Source organism: Chiloscyllium plagiosum, unplaced genomic scaffold (genome assembly GCF_037043375.1).
Source record: "Chiloscyllium plagiosum isolate Xiang-an unplaced genomic scaffold, Cpla_swu_hap1 HiC_scaffold_7, whole genome shotgun sequence".
NCBI classification, from domain to species: Eukaryota; Metazoa; Chordata; class Chondrichthyes; order Orectolobiformes; family Hemiscylliidae; genus Chiloscyllium; species Chiloscyllium plagiosum.
Genome location: NW_028270145.1, coordinates 45,122,742 through 45,144,149, shown reverse-complemented (window position 1 = coordinate 45,144,149; position 21,408 = coordinate 45,122,742). Strand labels below are relative to the sequence as shown.

The following is a 21,408-nucleotide window of genomic DNA, read 5'->3' as shown; positions in this document are numbered from 1 at the left end:
ATTCTCCTGTTCCTTGGATGCTGCCTGACCTGCTGCACTTTTCCAGCAACACATTTTCAGCTCCTCCAATACTAAAGCAGTCCATGTCTAAATACAGCATGACCTGAACATAATCCATGCTTCGGCTGACAAATGACAAGTAACATTTGCACCACACAAGTGCCAGGCAATGACTATCTACAACACGAGACAATCGAACCATTGCTCCTTGACATTCAATGGTATTACCGTCACTGAATCCCGAACTATTAACATGCTGGGGCCTGGGATTGGCAGGAACCTGTGGCTACAAGATCAGGGCTGAAAATGTGTTGCTGGAAAAGTGCAGCAGGTCAGGCAGCATCCAAGGAACAGGAGAATCGACGTTTCGGGCATAAGCCCTTCTTCAGGAATGAGGAAAGTGTGTCCATTAGGCTAAGATAAAAGGTAGGGAGGAGGGACTTGGGGGAGGGGCGTTGGAATTGCGATAGGTGGAGGGAGGTCAAGGTGAGGGTGATAGGCCGGAGTGGGGTGGGGGCGGAGAGGTCAGGAAGATGATTGCAGGTTAGGAAGGCGGTGCTGAGTTTGAGGGATTTGACTGAGACAAGGTGGGGGGAGGGGAAATGAGGAAACTGGAGAAATCGGAGTACATCCCTTGTGGTTGGAGGGTTCCCAGGCAGAAGATGAGGCACTCTTCCTCTAACCGTCGTGTTGTCATGGTCTGGCGATGGAGGAGTCCAAGGACCTGCATGTCCTTGGTGGAGTGGGAGGGGGAGTTAAAGTGTTGGGCTATAGGGTGGTTGGGTTGGTTGGTCCGGGTGTCCCAGAGGTGTTCTCTGAAACGTTCTGCAAGTAGGCGGCCTGTCTCCCCAATATAGAGGAGGCCACATCGGGTGCAGCGGATGCAATAGATGATGTGTGTGGAGGTGCAGGTGAATTTGTGGCGGATATGGAAGTGTCCCTTGGGGCCTTGGAGGGAAGTAAGGGGGGAGGTGTGGGCGCAAGTTTTGCATTTCTTGTGGTTGCAGGGGAAGGTGCCGGGAGTGGCGGTTGGGTTGGTGGGGGGTGTGGACCTGACGAGGGAGTCACGGAGGGAGTGGTCTTTTTGGAACGCTGATAGGGGAGGGGAGGGAAATATATCCCTGCTACAAGATCAGGGCCAAAGGCTGAGAATCCTGAAGCAAGTTACTCATCTCCTGACTCTCCAACATCTGTCCATCACACACAACACGCAGGCCAGGACTGCAATGGAATAGAAACAGCCTACTTGCTTGCCACATCTACAAAAATCCAATCTTTCCATCACTGAGTAGCAGCAATGGGTACCACCTAAAATTTGCACTGCAGAAATTTACCAAGTCTCCTTAGACATCAACTTTCAAACTCATGCCATTACCATCCAGAAGTAGAAGAGCAGCAGATGTATGGGAACACCAGCACCTGCATTTTCCCTTCCAAGCTGCTCACTATCTGACTTGGAAATATATCACCGTTTCTTCAGTTTGGTTCTGTCAAACTCCTGAACTCTCTAATGGCATTGTAGATTTACTGACACCAAAAGGACTCCAGTGATACAAGAAAGCAGCTCACTACCACTTTCTCAACGGCATAGGTAACAAATGCAGGCCCTGCCAGCAATGCCCACATCTGGCAAATAAATAAAAAAAATTCTCTCACAAATGGGTATTCTGTGCATTCACCATTAATGCAATAACATTTCGACAGTATTTATCCTAGAATTTATCAGGTGAAAAACACAAACAAGGAGATCAATAAAACAAGCAAGTTACTTGATTAGTTGAATCCTCAACATTTTGATAATGAACTGAGGGGGAGATATTGAGATTAATGCCAAATAGTAATATATTACTCATAGCAAAACTGAATTACAACCTGCAGACCTGCTCTGTGCACTGCATAGATCTAAACATTCTACCAGATCGGAAGAATGGGTTAGAGAAAGGACAATAGAAGTTTTCTAGGTCAATTAATTTATCTTCAAATGCCATACCCCATCATTGACACCACTAACCTCATCATTGCTTAAATCACTGTGCCTTCATTACCCTTCTACCAACTAGCTCTGTTCATAATGATTCAGAATCAGCGTTCATGTGCTTCAAACTCACACACTCAGTTTGCATAATATCAAGTAGTACAGAGGGGTCTGCCACTGACTTAGCACTTGGCTTCATATAGAGCTTGAAATATAGAACAGGCAGCCACTTCTATCAGCTCATCTTATAAAAGTAACAATGCTGCAGTGTCTGATGGTTGCCATTAGTAGCATCCGCCCAACATCTACATGCTGCGATAGAATCTCAGACTAGTGTCATCCAGGCAGGTTCTATTGGCATCATGGTTCTGGATACGGAGTTGAGATAGTGTTGGCCACCATTTTGCCTCCTCTTTCCCCTACCTCCTGCTCGCACCATCTTCAAAGAGAGATCATAAAAGATTTTCAAACCTTGGAATAGGAAAAGAATTCTGCAACGAACATAAGCACAGGAGCCAGTATAGAAAATTTGAACCTCTGCACTACTCAAAAAGATCATTGTGAATTTCTATCTCAGTTCCACCCTCCAGATTCTTTAGAGCCCTTAGTACCCAAAAATCCAGAAGACTCTGTCATAAATATACTCAATGACTGAACATCCATGATCTGGAGCAGAGAAGTTGGAATCCCAAACATTTAAAAAGGAAGAAAATTCTCCTCATCTCAGTGCCACATGTCCCCACTTTATTCTGAATCATGTTCTAGGACTGGATTTTTAATCTTAATTTCTAAGGATGGAGGTGGGACATTGAACCCTTTTGAAAAAGCAAATAGCAACCATGACTGGGACTACTATTCACTGAGCAGATGTTACAGGAGGGCTCCTAGAGAGCCAGCAATAGTGTGCGCAAGTATCTCAAGGTGGCACCAAGGTTCTCTGATGCCCTTCTTGTAAACATTGCTTCCATTATCCATTGTCTGAGAAACAAAGAGAGTCTGGATAGAGGTGACTACAAACAGTAGAGAGTGACTAGAAGGATGTGGGCTCACTTTCATAAGTGATTCAAGATCTAAGATGAATGGTAAGTGGCACCCAGGTGACAGGTGTCTACCTCCGTATGTACCATCATGCACACATGTTCTCTGTAACATTTGCAAAGCATGCATCCATTGTCATCAATGAAAACTCAGCCACCTTTGCAAATGTTGTGTATTGAGAAAGAGGCATCATTGAAGAGTGTAACATTGCATGTCATTGTCAGACTGGAATAGATGAAGGTGATCAGGCTATTCAGATAAAATTCTCTCTTCACCCTACAGGCAAAGTGAATATGTACCTCTTTGGAATTGCCTCAAACTGGTGGTGGTATGGAAGACTAGCACAGCTTTCTTTACAATTCTACACCTTTACAGCAATGAAAAGGAGACAGTTCTGGGTACTGTGAGGTTGCTGGTGATGGTATGACGAGAGACGATGAACAGCAGGGTCATTTAACTGCTTTTTCCTCAGATGAGGGAGTGGAGCAAACACCTGCCCAATTCATACTCTGGTTTATTGAGGGCTGTTACTTACTGGGTTGGTTTTGCTGAGGCATCTGCTCCATGTCTGGAGTTCCCATCACCACCTTGTTTCTCCCACATGTCCCTGAGTTGTGTGGATATGGAGTAGCTCTTGTTAATGGCCTTCTCCATGTGGAGAGACTCCACTCCAGCACCATCACATCATTCCTCTGTACCTTCCACCATTCTTACCTCCATTGGGTCTCAGTCAAAATTGGAAGAGGGAACACTGGGGGAGCAGCACGCCATGTAGATTCCTGGCCTTGGGTGTCACAAATGTGGAGGGTATTTCTGGATCATCACAGACAATCGAGTTGTCAATGTCGAAGGTGGCTGGTACAGAGCCAGATGCAGACAAGAGTGGTACCCATGTGCTCGACATTCGCTCAATTACCACTTAGCAGAGACATGAAGATTCCCAGCTTCCCACCCCTTTCCCTATTATGATGTACCCCAGGCACTTTGGGATCAAGTGGCACTCTTGGGAGTGCAGTTTTCAGGGGTGCCTGCACTTCCACTTGTCTCAGCAGTATTTAAAAATCCAGCCCTTAGCTTCCCTGTTCAGGGGAATTCTCAGCATCTATTCTGCCAAGATTCTTCAGAACTTTACAGATTTAAATTATACCATTTCTCATTCTTCTGAAATGCAAGTGATATAGGTTTAGCCTATTTAATCTCTCGATGTGAAAAGGATCAGTCCCTCAACCTAACTCATTAACATAGTCTGTAATAGATTGTGATATAAATTTTGCCTCTGCCACTTCATCATACTCCCGTACCTTCTCTTGTAACCTGATGGATTATGGCAAGGGGCTGGACCTTGTCATGAGAAGAACGGGAAGTGTGCATCTTGCGAACCACTCAGCTGGGTAATGCAGTGCTCCTCCAGAACAACTCAAGCAGTGGAAGCATGGTTGAGGACCTCATTTTTCAATATTTCATGCGCCAGCACCAGTCCCATGGCAGACCTGCTCTATATATTGAAATCAATTCTGGATCTGTGTCATGAGCTAAGTTACGAGTGGACAAACTAGTAGCTTCCTCTTGATTTGCCATTGCGGTTGAAATACAGATGGCATTGGGGCTTGCAGCTGACAGAATAGATTGTGAAGTGATTGGGCAGTGGTCCGCATTTGCAATTACACACCAAATGAATGCAGTGGAATCCCTTTTGTTTTTAGACTGTCCCGAAGGCTGTCTTAGGAGTGTCTACAAAGCACTTTACAAATACGACATCTGCTGCATTTCTAGTGGCTATGATCCCTGTTTCCTTGTAATTGCTCAACCTTGTAATACTAACCTATTCCACTTCATTTCCCAGAACTGTGGGCGGCATGGTGGCACAGTGGTTAGCACTGCTGCCTCACAGCGCCAGAGACCTGGGTTCAATTCCCGCCCCAGGCAACTGACTGTGTGGCGTTTGCGTGGGTTTGCTCCGGTTTCCTCCCACAGTCCAAAAATGTGCAGGTTAGGTGAACTGGCCATGCTAAATTGCCCGCAGTGTTAGGTGAAGGGGTAAACGTAGGGGAATGGGTCTGGGTGGGCTGTGCTTCGGTGGGTCGGTGTGGACTTGTTGGGCCGAAGGGCCTGTTTCCACACTGTAAGTAATCTAAACTAGATCCAATATTGGCTCTCACACCGATCTAAATTGTAGTGGGGGGGGGGATGGCTGCGAAACAGTAAATATTGTTAAATGCTTCCACTAGCAGGAAGATCGATAGGACACAGATTTTAATTCATTGGCAAACGATTGAGCATGACAATAAAACATTTTTCTGCAAAGCAAGTCATTGTGAACTGGAACACACTGCCTGGAAAGGTAGAGATATTTAGCATGGTGCATTTTGGAACTTTAAGAGGCTGCATGGTGCCTGCAGAGAATTCAGAAAAGTCAGGTGAATAAAGAAGTAGAAAGTGAAAGCAAACATGATAACGATGGTGACTAACTGTGCCACATTTACATCTTCGATCATTCTGTGTCATCAGTCTTACTTCTCTGAGCTAAAATATGTTGCCTTCAAGTCTCAATTCAGGACTAGAGAGCCACAGTCTAGGGCTGGGCTTTATGCAGAGGTGGTAGCCCTGCCCCTCTGTCTCTTCCTGGCCGATTTAGAGATGCAGTTTCATCAGCTCAGGACGAGACTTCAACCCCCAATTAGGAGGAGGTTCTGCTCTTGAGAACTGCTGGCCAGGAAGATGGTCTGGTGCTCTGTACTCCCAGTGCTGCCTCCACCACCCTGAGGAGTAAGCCATGAAGCTGAATTAGAAAGGGAGCAGGCATTTTGTCAGGCTCAGTGAGGGTGTTAGAGGTCTAGGGTGGGGAGGAGCACAGGGGAGCAAATGTGAGAACGGCATTTGTTAAAGGATGGCTCAACAGGAGCATCCTCCTACAGCCCAAAACAGGGTTCTTGTGTGCATTGTCCAATGCTGACGTCAAGGGCGCATGGGTTGTCTGAGGCTTCTGTTGTTAATGGTAAAGCAGTTGTGGAGGTAGAGCTGTCACTGTAGCACCTTATTATACATGGCTCATTCTTCCAGCATAAGATGGGGGATTGGTGAGTGTGTGTATGTCTGTGTGGATACCTGTGTATAAAATCCCACCTTGTTAAAGCTTCTCCCAGCTATCCTTACTGTACTATTTGAAGGAGGTTACTGGAATTCTTTCAATATCCCAGTCAATGTTTATCTCCTATCCAATGTCAGCAAAGAGGAGATTAATTAATTGTATATCTCATTTCTGATTTACGAGAACTTGTGTGTAAATCAGTTACCATTTTGGCTGAAAAAAAAAACAGAAGTCGATGCAGTTTAAATAATTGACTGCCGCAGCCCTTCTGTAAGCACCGAGGATATAAAAAAGACATTACAGAAATTCAAGTTCAAATTTTTCCTTCTGTTCTGGAGAATATTTAATTCATCCCTATGATATTGTTCATATTTCTGGAATAAACCCAGTAAGGAATTGGATATAGTACAAAAGCAATAGTTGACAGCAATTACAATAATATTAAAACAGGTCATGAATTTCATTCAGTGAACATGAAGTAATTTAAATCCATGGAATTCAGAGTACAAAAATAATACCTGTGAAACTTTTGGACAACTCAATGAGGTGCTTGTGAGTAATTGCAGAGTCTCGAATTATTATTATGAATGCATTGGAAAGACTTTTTGTCAGTACATGATATTGTTGCTGCAAATCAGCAGCAAACATTAAAACTGTCAACAACTACACTTATTTCCTTTTTTAAATTAGAATTTCTATTTTATCATTTGCAGTTTCATTTATTTTCTCTATTTACGTTCCTTCTATGCTGTGTTCCCATAGCTTGAGATAGTGGGAAGGCAAAATATGTTCCTGTGTATTCAGCCACACACTGTTTGACTTAGCCATTGTAAAGCATGACTGAGTAATGTGGTTAGAATACTTTCCCATATCTTGACTAATTATCATTCAGCAACAAAGCAACTCTGACTAAAAACTCTCAAATGGAGACTTAACGTTGTTGTCTACCATCATAGCAATGTGCTCAAGGTTTTGTACAGTGTGTCACTATGCTCCCTTCTGGTTACTTCTAGGGAACATTTTCTGCAGAAAGTAACTGTCCCACTTGTCAAACAATGTGGTCAGAGTTTTGAGTGTCAGTACGACATTGGGGATGATTGACAGGCTCAACTTGGAGAAGTAGGGGATAAAAATCAATCTCAAACAATTCAATTTGCAAACTTTCAAGATTGAAATTCTGCGAACATTTTCCGTGCAGCTGAGTATTGACATTGTTACAATTATTCTGGAACAGACAGCACAGAGATCAACAGCAACAAAACAAAATCAAACAGAAGCTGGCTCACATTCTAAAACTGTAACTTAATTTTAGGAAATGCAAAACAATTTTGCAAATTTCTACAGACTAGATTTATTCTAAATGCACGATACGTTGACTAATGTGTAAACCTTGTTTTAATAAAAATGCTACAACAAACCTTTGTTGTCGATAATCAGAGGTCTCGGATTGAGAAGCTTCCTCTATAAGAGGAGCTATTATTTTTTCTGCTACATCTGTCAGAACAGAGAAGGTTGGCTCCACAATAAAATCAATAAAACCTGTTTGAAGAAAAGGTTCCAAGTGACTAACAGAACACAGCTAGATGAAAGATATAAATTCAGTTTGAAACTTAGTTCAATATGTAGAAAATTAAACCTTGTTAACGCAAATAAAATTGAAACTTTGAAAACACAGACATTTTTTAGTTACTGATTAAGATTTCACCAAAACGAAGAGTTATTGGATGATGGAAAAAAGGTCTGACGGTGCAGTGAGTGATATCACTGTTTTCGAGACAGAAGGGTTAAGCCCAGGGCTTGAGGGCCACAGAGATGGATTCATAGTCCAGCCAAAATTATCAACATGCAAATCCTTTCAAGACTCCTAAGGCCAGCAGCAAGAGTAGGACAGACAGCGCAGCATGAAGCTGCACACCCAAACGGTGAAAACTGTATAAGGACTGGATCTGGTCATATTGTGTGCCCATCAAGGATTACCTGGTGAACTAAAATGGAGTGCCTTCTTCGCACCCACTGATTGACAAATATATTATGGAGATAGGAACAGGAGTAGGCTACTGACTGTTGGCTGTTTGACCATTCAATTGGATCTTAGCTGACCTGTATCTTTGCTTTGTCTGGCTGCCTTGAATCCAGGATCCTGACTGTCATAGAATCATTGAATCCCTACAGTGCAATGCTGATAGAGGCTATTCGGCCCATCGGACCTGCACCAACCATCTGAAGACCACCCCACCCAGACCCAAGTTCCTCCTTTTACCATGGCTAGTCCATCTAACCTGCACATCCCAGGACACTATGGGCAATGTAGCATGGCAAATCCACCTAACCTGCACATCTTGGGACAATGGGAGGAAACCGGAGCATCTAGAGAAAACTCATGCTGACACGGGGACAATGTGCAAACTTCACATGGGCAGTTGCCCTCGGGTGGAATTGAACCCAATCCTTGGTGCTGTGAGGCTGCAGGTATTCCTCACTGCACCGTGAGACCTTCTTTCAATAATCCAACAACTATACATTTTGGTCAGCCACCATGCCATCCTTGGTTGAATGACTTGAGTGGGATTACAAATCTGTGATTTGGTCAACAGAGAAATCAAAACATTGTTAGTCTACAAGAAAACAGGTACATTTTGGCTGCTTTAACACCACCATCCCCATCCTCAATTTTATGGTCACTAGCAACCTCCACCCTCCCGGTCTGATAGCTGAGTGTCCTTTATTTCATTAGAGTTGGTCACATTGGTGGTGTCGCTCAAACTATTGTTTCTGGGTGGAAGTGGGAAGGTGGCAGTACCCCAACCTGATTAAATAGCCACCACTTCCAACTTTGCCAAGAGAGCACAAGATTAAGCCCATGATGTTCTGTGTATTACACAGATCTCCCTTAACTCTATCCAAGGTACACTGTATGCTTATGGTCATTAATTGATTCTGAAAATTAATTTAGACATTTGTTTTCTTTGTGCAGCTTCTTATTCTGTGTTCATAATTCTACTTTCAGACCTGAGAACCACAGAGAGACATATGTTCACTGAAACTATATGTGGATGATCTCCCAAAGTTGGTGTAATTAAATATCTGTTACAAGACTCTCCCTGCCAGTGGGAATTCACGGTCAATGACGTTTGAAAATATAGCTCTGAAAGCTTTGTTACTCAAATGAGCTCAATATTTCTTACTGGCCAAAGAGAAAATTGCCTACCAAAAAGTTGTCATTGGAAGTTATTTTTTGGCTATGATTAGAATGGATAAGAATGGACCTGGGTCAGAGCAATTGTTGGATGGCAATGGAGTGGCAAAGGAGGATGTTGTGATTAACTGTATCAAAAACTTGCAGGCTGCTTGACAGAATGAGGAAGGATTGTTTGCCTTTTCACAATCACATAGCATGTCATTCATGACTTTGACAAGGACCTTTTGGGACGATGTCTGGATTGGAAACCTGAGTGCAAGGACTCAAGCATGGAATGCTGGGAAAGATAGGCACTCATTTGGGATGTGGCAATATGAGGACTCTGACAAGGAAAGGAAGGTTGGTGATGAGATGGTACTTTGCATGGACAGAGAGACTAAGGTTTGATTGAATGAGGAATATGATGAATGCAGATTAAAAGAAGAGGCATTTAGTATCTAGGGAGAGAGAACCATTTACAATATTTGCTCGGCTGGGTGTCAGGAAGGAAAGTTGAGTGTCAGCAAATTAATGGAAATAGGTTCAAGGAACCAGGGGTGGCTGGGCTCAAAGAGCACATGAGGAAAAAGTGGGGATGAAGTAGTGTTAGATGCAAGCTCATGGTTAATGCAGGAGCTAAACATTAAAGGGTTTTGGACTAGCTAAACTGGGAAATTACAAGGAACAATAGAGACAGCTGATTTAATGGTCTGAGATTTAGGTTCAAAGAAAACCAAGAGCTGCTGCAACTTTTTGTTGGAGGTCCGAGTGGAAAAGAGAGGGTAGAGATAAGAAAGTCAGGCAGTGGGGAAAAGGTCATCTTTGTCCTTCAAGATGATCCTTATACAGGAGAAATCTTGCCAATTAAGATCAGGCCCTATTAACGTGAAAACTGAATTTTAAAAATAGCACATGCAGATGCCTAGACATCATTGTTGTACACACTTACCGATCTGAGACTGTGCCACCATTGTGGATTTTCGATCACATAGTGGGGAAAATGGCAATCCTAAATCAGCCTCACTATCACCCTGTATAGAAAATGACATGTTATCAAAATTAAAGAAAACACTAATAGTTCTACATTCTTTAATGAAGAAAAGATAACAGCAATTGTTGATTTGCATGTGTGTTTGGTAGAGCAGAGGAGTGAGAGTGAAAATAGTGCATCCAGCCCTGGCATCAGAGCAATGAAATCAACTTGATTACAATACACTTTTATTGTATGGAAAGAATATGTAGGCAACATCAAATAAAAATGGTTCAAAATTCTTCATTTGAAGAGTATAGCCATATTGGCAGGACACAATACAATTGTCTAAGATGAACTAAAGATGTTAATTTTTGCCTTCTACCATCTCCTTTAACATAGCTGGAATTTAACTGAAATCAACAATTTTGGTTCTGTGCTTTCCAGACTTAAGCCAGGCTTTTAACAAGGCTGGCAGTGAGAGAGCAGTCTGGTGTAATTAAGAAGCAAATGGAATTGGTTTCTCATTAATTTGGTCAGTTAGGCATTTATTTTAGGAGCATACGAAACTAGCCAATTTAGTATGACTGAGCAAATAACTGCAATTTACAACAGAGTGCTGGAGTTAGGTGATTAAAGGACTGTGATGTACAATAGAGCACTGGGCTCTCCTGTGGTGATGTGGTAGTGTCCCTATCCCTGAACCAAGATGCCCAGGTTCAAGTCCAACCTGCTTCAGAGATATGTAATTACATCTCTGAACCGGTTGATTAGAAAAATAGGTTACAATACAGTACTGGAGTCAGGTGATTAAGGGAGTTAATACAGGAAGGGAATGTGGTATGGTGCTGCTTCTTGTTTTTCTAACAATTTTTGAACATCCAGGAATTGTCTCTCATTCTGCCACAAGAGAAGTGTTGGAGCTATGGGTTGACAAGTGCTTGCATCCTGATGGACTTCAGCTTGGAGTCTTAATAGAAGTGTGTAGTAAGGTAGTTAATCCATTGATTTTAATGTTCCAAAATTTCTTTGATTTGGGAATGAACCATTAAATTGGAAAATAGCAAATGTAACTTCTTTATTCAAAGAGGAAGAGAGACAGAAAGCAGTAAACAGCAAAGCCAGTTATGTCAACATCTGTCATAAGGAAACTGAATTTGTTTAAGAAAGAAAGAGTTGGATAGAGTTCTCAAGGATAGTGGAATCAAGGGTTATGGAGATAAAGTAGGAACAGGATACTGATTGAGGATGATCAGCCATGATCATAATGAATGGTGGTGCAGGCTCCAAGGGCAGAATGGCCTACTCCTGCACCTATTGTCTATTGTCTTTTAACTGTTAGAAGCAGTTATTAAATGGTTAGCACACTTAGATAAGTTCAAAGTAATCAGGTACAGTTGACATGCTTCTGTGAAAGAGAAATCATGTTTGACTTTTGTCATGAAGTTCTTCAAGGAGGTGATATGTGGTGTAGATAAATGAGGAACTAGTGGATGCATTATATATAGATTTCAAGGAGGCATTTGATAAAGTGCAACATTCAAGGTTATTATGGAAAAGGTCATGATGCAGTGGATATTATATTTGCATGGATAAACAGCTTGGCTGGCTAACAGGAAGCAGAGAATAGGCATAAATGGGTCTTTTTCAGATTAGCAAGGTACAACAGGTGGAATGGTACAAATCTGATGCTGGGACTTAAACTGATTACAATTTATGTAAATGACTTAGATGAAGGGACAGAAAGTATGGGTTGCCAAATTTACCGAAAAATACAGCTCGTTATGAAAGCAAATTGTGACAAGGAGGTAAGGAGGCTATAAAAAGATAGGTTGATCAGTTAAGTGAGTGAGCAAAGATGTGATAAATGGAGTATAATGTAGAACAATATGGAATTGCTCATTTTGGTAATGCACCAAACTTGAAATCTAAGTTGAATGGCAGTAAATAGATCATTGGTGAGATTTTGACTCATTTAAAACATTTTTACTGACTCCAAATTTATGTTTCAATATTTTGACGGTTGAAGTCCGTGGAAGATGGAGCATGACAATGAATTAAATTGCATGCTGCATCTTGATTGGATGGCTTACTGAGGTGTGGACAGAATTATAAGGCAGGAGTGTGTAGTAAATTTAGGAACACACTTTATGGTAAAGAACTTGGGTCATGATTAGTTAAGAGAACAGAATGGAGGATCAAGGATCTCAGTACAGACTAAGTATCTTCTAATGAGACAGAGGAACCAGCTGTGTGTAGGATTAGAATGGTCAAATTCTCATTGTGGTCTCATAATCTCAATATTAGTAAGAAAACAGGTCAAGGCTGTGAAGATAGAATGTCACAAAGCTGCATCCAGCTGCAGAAATGGCTCCTGAAACTCTCCATGTTTTTCTGATCCTGGTAACAGTTGTGCCTTCTAATTCTCTTTCTACCCTCCCTCTGCCCACTATTCCACTCCACTAATTACACTGTGAGAATAACTATAGGAAACTCAGACCTACATGTCCCCTGTTTCCATACATAAAGGAGCTGATTTGGAAGCCGGAGTGCAGACCAGGAGAAAGGCTAAAACCTGAAGGAGTTCAGGTTGTCCATTTTGAGGCAGAAGTGAGTTTTTGTCTTGTTGGCTGTCCCCCAAAAAAATGACTTGGCCTAAGCATATATGGAAACAGTTTTGGAAGTTTTGGCCTCATTATAAAAACTTTTCTGTGATGAGGAAAAACTAAATAGATAATACTTTGAACAAAAACATTCTTAATTAAGTGATGCACAATGTTTGCATGATAGGGCACTGGCTTTAGAAAATAGTATTTCTACAGTAAAATGCTTGCAAAGAATGCTCGTCTTGTATGTGTAATGTGTTTTTCTATAGCATACCAAACGCCATTACCTGTCTAAAGAATTCTTCCATCAATGTCATTGTCCAGCGGTAGTGCTGTTGCCAGGTTTTTGCAGGATGACTTATATCTGCTGCATGCAGCATTAAGGACATGACTTTAGCTTTGTCGGCCCTGAGAAATCAAGGACACACATCATGTTGCATTCAAGAATTGTTGGTGGGTATTGTGTGAAGCATAATTCCTGTTTTTAGCAAAAAAAAAGTCAAGAAAAGGAGATTGCCTCACCCTTCAGGCTGCTGTAAAACGTTTTTCATGGTCTTGATTTGTTGAAAATGACAAGACATGTCGGTCGATAAAACCATCTCTATCACCAATGAACGCAGGTCCCTGTTTGATTTATAAAACATGATGCTATGACTAGCTGATTGACAATGCTAAATATGGGAAAAGATCTGGCAGCTAGCTTCCTTTGCATGTCTAAAATAAAAGAATGGAAAAATACATAAAAATGTGCTGAACTTCTAGTGTTCCCACGAGTAAAGGAATGTCAACACTGAAGTATGGTTCACCAGCTGAAATGCCAGCACATCTGAATATTCCTGCTCAGACTGATTTTACTTAAGGTTAAATCTTGTCCATAAGTTAAAGAAAGTGACTTATTTGCTATTTTGGTCAATTGATTGATGCTAAGAAGCAGTCTAATTATTAAAAGACACCAATGCCTTTGCACCAAAATCAAATGAAACTCATAGTTCAGGTGGAAGACCTTCATCTGCAAGATGCCCACTCCTTGCCTGATAACAGTCAAAACAGGCAGTTGAAACTCTGGCAGGGAGATTGGGCATCTAATTGACTATTTGAGTTAATTGAGCATCCAACATTCTTACTTAAGACAGGGAAGGTTGTTCAATTATGCAAATTGGCCCAACATCTGTTATAGGATCCTGATGATGCTTTCAAGAAAAGATGAGTGAGTTATGATGAGTACCTGCTTCCCTACTTTCTCAAGACTTTGAAAGGTCTTATGTATTGTCTCCAAATATTTTGAAAAGCAAATTGAATTATTGGGGCCTCATGAGAAGTTAGGAATTCTTACAAACCTTGCCTGTCAGCCTCCTGGATGTGTTAATGGACATTAATATATTGAAAAGACTGGTAAGTTAAAACGATGAGTCTTCTTGACACCCAATAATTGACAGAAATACAATGGAGATAGGAACAGGAATAGGATATATGTCCATTCAAATAGATCATAGCTGATCTGTACCTTTGCCTTGCCCAGCTGCCTTGGTTCCAGAATTCTGGCTGTCTTAGAATCATAGAATTTTTACAGTGCAGATACAGGCCATTCGGCCTATCAAATCTGTACCGACCCTCTGAAGAGCATTCCACACAAACCCAAAACTCCTCCTTTTACCATGGCTAGCCCACCTAGTCTGCACATCCCTGGAATGTGGGAGGAAACCCAGGCTGATATGAGGAGAACGTGCAAACACCACACACACAACTGCATGAGGTTAGAATCGAACATGGGTGCCCAGAGCTATGAGGTAGCAGTGCCCACCACTGATACACAAATCGTGCCTGACAAGGTTTGAAATTTTCAATCCACCTTGAACCAACAGATTTTTGTGGAAGAATTCCAGGTTATCTCATGTCCAAAAATGTTTCTTGATATTTTTCTCAAGAATCATAGCTCTAACTTTAACATGATGCCTAATTTTTTAGATTAGATTTTTTAGATTACTTACAGTGTGGAAACAGGCCCTTCGGCCTGAAAACAGAGACACATTGCCAAGGCTTCCATCTAGCATTGATCAAGAAAAATAGAAAAAAGCCAATTTTCTGCACCCTTTTCTCCAATAATATAAAGAGTTGTACCTAAAAAAAAAAGAACTGCAGATGCTGGAAATCAGAAACAAAAGCAGAAGTCGCTGGAAAAGCTCAGCAGGTCTGGCAGCATCAATGCAGAGAAATCTAAGTTAATGTTTCGAGTGCAGTAACTCTTCCCCAGTTCTGAGGAAGGGTCATGGAACCAGAAAAGTTAACTCTGCTTTTTCTCCACTGGCGCTGCCAGAAATGTAGGGCTTTTCCAGCAATTTCTGTTTTTGCTTCTGATGTAAATTAGCTTAAAGTTTAAAATCACACAACACCAGGTTATAGTCCAACAGGTTTAATTGGAAGCACTAGTTTTCGGAGTGCCGCTCCTTCATCAGGTGCAGAGCGGCGCTTCTGAAAGCTAGTGCTTCCAATTAAACCTGTTGGACTATAACCTGGTGTTGCGTGATTTTTAACTTTGTACACCCCAGTCCAACACCGGCATCTCCGAATCATGTTTGAAGTTTGACATCCTGACGCTTGTCCTGATTAAAGGCTTTGGCAAGATTTCACTTTTTTCAGGAATATTCAAATGCACAAAGAGATAATCTTAGATCCAGATTGAGCACTCAATCCAGCACTATAACTCCCAGTTTAATTCATGGCCATACATTGTTCCCTGCAATGTTATTCTGGTTTCAGTAATAAATTCTACATAAAAATCACTATATTTTCTGTGTGTGAATTTTGTTGTTCACAATTCAACGAAGAAACTTTTAGGGTTATGTTAAAAATGGCTGAAAAGGGAGGCACATTTCTGAAACATTTTCTTTCATATTCTCCAGGACAAATGTGAATGCTGAATTCCAACCAATCACAATCAAGAGAACAGGAGAATTGGATGCTGATTGGGTTTCAAGACAACTCGGATTGTCTGAACAATTGCCCCAGAGAAAGCAACAGAGAGCTGACAGATCCCCAGGCTCTCTGGTATTTCGAAATGGTGCAAGGTTTGAATTACTTCTTTTGCTGGAGTGAACAGGGCCCTGTGTATGAAGGCTTGTTAATCAGCGCAAGCAAATGAGCCACGTTATGAATTTGACTTGGTCATTAGTCCAGCCATTTGCACACTCAAAGTGCTGCCCAATTGCAGAATCACATCTAGCAGCAGATGTTTTATTTTGGGTTTTGCAAGAGCAGGCTGTTGGATGTGGTCTTTATTATGCCCATAATGAATAACCAAAGGAGCATTCTGTTTGTTTTAATCAGCCAGTTACTGGAATAGATACGTACATGCTTGGCATCATACTGGCACTTAAATTCATGCAAAAAATTATTTGATTGCTTTATTTGTGTTAAGTGGAATGCCTTTTTGGACTAATGACAGAAATCCTCTTAGTGGAAGAAACGTCATTTGTGTGGACATTGCATGGTAACAATGTTCAACAGATTGCAGCTCTGTTTTTTGAATGTTAGTGATACTTTGCCTTTGCAGGTTAAATTGATCTCCACAGGACACTTATCAAATGGGTCTTTGGCACATTTGTGAGTTAGCGTGCCTGAACAATGATCTGATCAGGACAACTACTGTCCTAGAGGATAGCGATTGGCAGATCAAATCAATCATCAACAGTAGCACATATTTGATTACTTGATAATGTAAGAGCCCATGGTGTTGGGCACAGTGTATTAGCTTGGATAGACATCTGGCTAACTAATATTGGGCAGAGAGTTGGGATCCGGGGGGGGGGGGGGGGTGCGTTTTCAGAATGACAAATTGTAACCAGCGGAACGCCACAGGGATCAGTGCTGGGGCCGTAATTATTTACAATATATCTGAATGACACAGATGAGAAAACTGACTGTACTACAGCCAAATTTACAGATGACACCAAAATAGATGGGAAGGCAAATTTTGAGGATGACACAGAATCTGCAGAAGGATATAGATTAAGTAGGTGGACAAAAGATTGGTAGATGGAATATAATATGAGATGATGTGTGGTTATGCACTTTGGCAGGCAGAATAAATGGCGAAGGACTGAAGAAACCTCCAGTATAGAGAGATTTGGGAATCAAAAGAACAAAGAACAAAGACAATCTACAGTCCAGGAACAGGCCTTTTGGCCTTCCAAGCCTGCGCCAATCCAAATCCACTGTCTAAATCTATCGCCCAATTCCAAAGCATCTGTATCCCTCTAATTCCCACTTACTCGTGCATCTGCCCAGTTGCACCATAAGTGAATCTACCGTGCCTGCCTTTCCTTGCACAAAAAGCTAGCATACAATATGGAAGGCAAATGGAATGTTGGCCTTTATTTCAAAGGGAATGGAGTATAAAACTAGGGAGGCTCTGCTAAAACTACACAAGATGCTAGTCAGATCACAGCTGGTACACTATGAACAGTTTTGAGCTTCTTATAAGACCATAATTCATAGGAGCAGAAATTAGGCCATTTGGCCCGTCCAGTCTGCTCCCCCATTCAATCATGGCTGATAGGTTTTTCAACTCCATTTTCCTGCTTTCTCACCCTAACCTTTGATCCTCACGGCAATCAAGAACTTATTTATCTCTGTTTCAAATATACTCAATGACCTGGCCTTCACATCCTTCTGTGGCAATGAATTCCACAGATTCACCACTCTCTGGCTGAAGAAGTTTCTCCTTATCTCCGTTCTGAAGCTGCATCCTCGGGTGCTCGTCTCTCCTGCCAAATGAAACATCTTCTCAACATCCACTCTGTCCAGGCCATTCAGTACTCTGTAAGTTTCAACCAAATCCCTCCTCATCCTTCTAAACTCCATCGAGTATCGTCCTAGAGTCCTCAAACGTTCCTCATATGTTAAGCCTTTCATTCCTGGGATCATTCTAGTGAACCGACTCTGGACTTACTCGAGTAAATCCTCTAGTAAAGCCAGTAAATCCTTCCTGAGGTATGGGACCCAAAATTACTCTAAACGTGGTCTGACCAGAGCTCAATAACACCTCAGAAATACATCCGTGCTTTTATATTCTAGTCCTCTTGAAATAAATGCCAACATTTTATTTGCCTTCCTAACTACTGACTCAATCTGCAAGTTTCCCTTGAGAGAATCCTGGACTAGGACTCCCAAATCCCTTTGCACTGCAGCTTTCTGAATTTTACTCCCCAGTTAGAAAATAGTCTATACCTCTATTCTTCCTACCAAAGTGCATGACCTCACATTTTCCCACATTGTATTCCATCTGCCACTTCTTTGTCCACTCGCCCAACCTGTAAAGTCTACCTGCAGCCTCTTGCCTCCTCAATACTACTTGCCCCTCTATCTATCTTTGTATCATCTGCAAACTTAGCCAGAATGCCCTCAGTTCCTTCATCTGGATCATTAATGCATAAAGTGAATAGCTGTGGTCCTAATACTGACCCTTGTGGAACACCACTAGTCACCGGCTGCCAACCTGAGAAGGATCCTTTTATCCCCACTCTCTGCTTTCTGCCAGACAGCCAAGCTTCTATCCATGCTAATACCTTGACTCTGACACCATGGACCTTATCTTATTCAGCAGCCTCCTAAGTGACACTTTATCAAAGGCCTTCTGGAAGTCTAGGTAGATAACATTCTTATCTAAGGAAACATGTACTGGCATTGAAGGCAGTTGACAGCATGTTCATTAAACTGATTATCGATATGATGGGACCATCTTCTGAGGGGAGGTTGAGTAGGCTGGGCCTCTATTCATTGGAACTTAGAAGAATGAGAGGCAATCTGTTTGAAATCTGCAAGATTTTGAGTGGTCTTGACAGAGTACTATGGAAAGGTTGTTTCCCCCGTGGGGTTGTATTCTCAGAATAAGTGGGTATCTTTTAAGTCAGAGATCAGGAGATATTTCTCCTCTCAAAGGCTAATGAATTTGTTATGCTTAACTACAGGAGTCTGGGTCATTAAGTATAATCAAGACGAAGATGGACAGCATAGGAATCAAACATAATGGGGAAATGGCAGGAAAGTGGAATTGAGGATTATCAGATCAGTCATGATATCATTAAATGGCAGAGCAGACTCAATGGGCTGAATGGCCTACTTCTGCTTCTATTTCTTATCATCTTGTGTTCTTCTGGTGAGCTTTGACAGCTTGTTTCTTTTGAGTGATATTCAAGTTCTGTGCTATGAAATGGCTGTGTTCATGGAACTCCCAGTCCCTACCTTTGTTAAACTAAAGCCCTTAGTACAGATGTCCAAAATATTAACCTCCTGCTTTCTTTCAACTGTAAACATGGTTTAAAGGCTGTCTTCATTTGTGAAAAATGTTTGTGGTTTCATCAAAATAAAAACAACTGAATCAATTCTATAACAAATCTATAGTCACACCTTAATGTCAAACAGAGGAGAGACACTTGCATTTTGAACTATCTTGTCAGATATCTTAAAGTGATTCATTTAGAATGAAATATTGGAATTGCAATCATGTTTACTTCTGCTATTCTGAAAGAGTCATCTCATCTTACCGCCAGTCATCTTTCGATAAATTGCACATAATATTCATTTCTTCATCTTGCATTAATCGGTAGGCAGCACTCACATGGTAGTTTTCAAGAACAGAACGGTCATTGTATAAAATTGCCACACCCGATCTATTAATAAATAAACATATAATAATATACATTAAACATTTGATTCTGAGATTTAGAGGACAGAAAAATAAAGACAGTGAAATTACAGCATTAGCTGAAAGTGGACTGAACTTAACCACTGGACAAATCTTTCACACACAATCTTCTCCGTAATTCAGGCATTAACCCATTAAAAACCAATGTAAATAAGTTAGCAGCTCCACTGAAATAGACGGATTCTAAATTAATGTGCTAAGTGATTACAGTCTGATATGGCATTGTTCAATTTCTAAAATCAAAATGGTAAATCATTTTGTTCAATAAAGTTGTTGGAGAAATAATTATAGCCATATTTCTGTCTTTAAGACAGTTGGAATCCGGAAATTTCGTGACTTTGCTTCAGCGGGCTGGATGCAGGACGAAGTTAGCCTGCCACCCCTAGAAACAAATCACAGGAGGTAAAAAGGGCAGCCCAATGCTGTTTAAGAGGCTTGCCTTCGTTCTTTGGGACATCTTTCTAGTGGTTTGCTTATAATTGAGGCCCTGTAGCCCTCACTACTCAGACTGTAAGTAATATTGAACCTCAACCTATTGACAAGTTAGAGAAAATACAAAGAGCAAAGCATCAGCATTCACTAAAGTAAGATAGCCACGTCATCTTGCTGCAGAAAGCTGGATTTGCTTTTTGAAAGAGATACCTGAAAGATAAAACTAGACAGTATTGGCTGCCCACCCACCTATGTAATCCCTTGAGAACAAAATTACCAGAACCAGCTCAAAATGAACACAATTTCAAACTCAATTTTAACATCACATTACTGGACTCTCAACATACAAACTAGGTTCAGTCCGTCTTCCTCTGTTCTAACCTGACTTGTTCCAGAAAACATCAGCCCTGAAAAACTTTCTTCAATTGCATATCTGCCCCATCAGCCCCCTCCACTCTCAGCTTCTGCTAATATGCTCCTCCAGGAACTCTTCATTTATACTGGCTAGCTCATTCTGCATTGCTTTAGTGATTTCTTCCTATCCAAACCCTTTCCTCCTGAAGCCCTTCAATCTTAGTCTACTGTTGTCTCATCTGTTCATTCTGGCTGACTTCCACGCTAGTCCACTGCTCAGGTCAGTGCTTCACAAATTCACATTCAATACTTTTTTTAAAGTGGACACTGCACTTTCTGGTGACCAAAGTCTGTAACCTAAAAAGTGGTCCAATACCAGGTTTTTGTTTTACTCCGCATCTAACCCTTAGATTGGCAGGTATAAAACCAGAGCACTTTTTTTGCCCAAATCTGGAACATACAGTCATGCAAACAATAGTTGCACCACATCCTCAACCTTCAACCTTCCAACAAACGGCAACAACTTAAAACCTTTGTTTACAGGACATGCTCAGCAAACTCTCAACTTAACATTTCAGATGTTCATGAAATTTTTCACTTCTTTCCACTTGGCAATTTGCTGACTTATGTAATTCAGATCAACAAATGCAGGGGATTTTCACAGGTCACCATCAAACCCACATAACACTCCGCTCCTGCCCACTATTTCAAAGCATAAAGGCTGCTTGGAAAAGACTGATCTCGATTGAGAAAAACTATATGCAGACTCTACAAAGTCAGTGAGCATTGACATCTAAAGCCCCCGCATTGGTCCTTCTCCACATCAGCACATGGGACCTAGAAAAAGGGCAATTCAGCTCCAAAGTGCACAATAAATGTCCCAGCTAAAAGATTTCCTTCAATGGCAACAGCCTCTTTCTTGTCTTCTCCAACTCCACTGCTCCCTCTGAAACACATGAAATACACAAAATGGCAATGCCCCTCCATCATGAAGAAATGGCAGCCCTACACCGCAGCAACCTACACAAAATGGCGGACGGCCGCTGCACCCTCGCTTCCCCCCC

General features: G+C 41.5%; 1 protein-coding gene across 3 annotated transcripts in view; it reads right to left on the bottom strand.

Annotated features, from left to right (window-relative positions):
- The window catches only part of pde1a (phosphodiesterase 1A, calmodulin-dependent), a 605,934-nt gene that overhangs the window by 45,932 nt on the left and 538,594 nt on the right, over nt 1-21,408 (bottom strand). For all 3 annotated transcript variants that reach the window (XM_043693462.2, XM_087988965.1, XM_087988966.1), the window contains 5 exons: nt 19,398-19,523; nt 13,378-13,479; nt 13,143-13,263; nt 10,229-10,310; nt 7,520-7,640 (listed from right to left, as the gene is read on the bottom strand). In XM_043693462.2, coding sequence (XP_043549397.1) covers nt 7,520-7,640; nt 10,229-10,310; nt 13,143-13,263; nt 13,378-13,479; nt 19,398-19,523 — 552 coding nt within the window. The remainder of the gene's footprint in view (nt 1-7,519; nt 7,641-10,228; nt 10,311-13,142; nt 13,264-13,377; nt 13,480-19,397; nt 19,524-21,408) is intronic.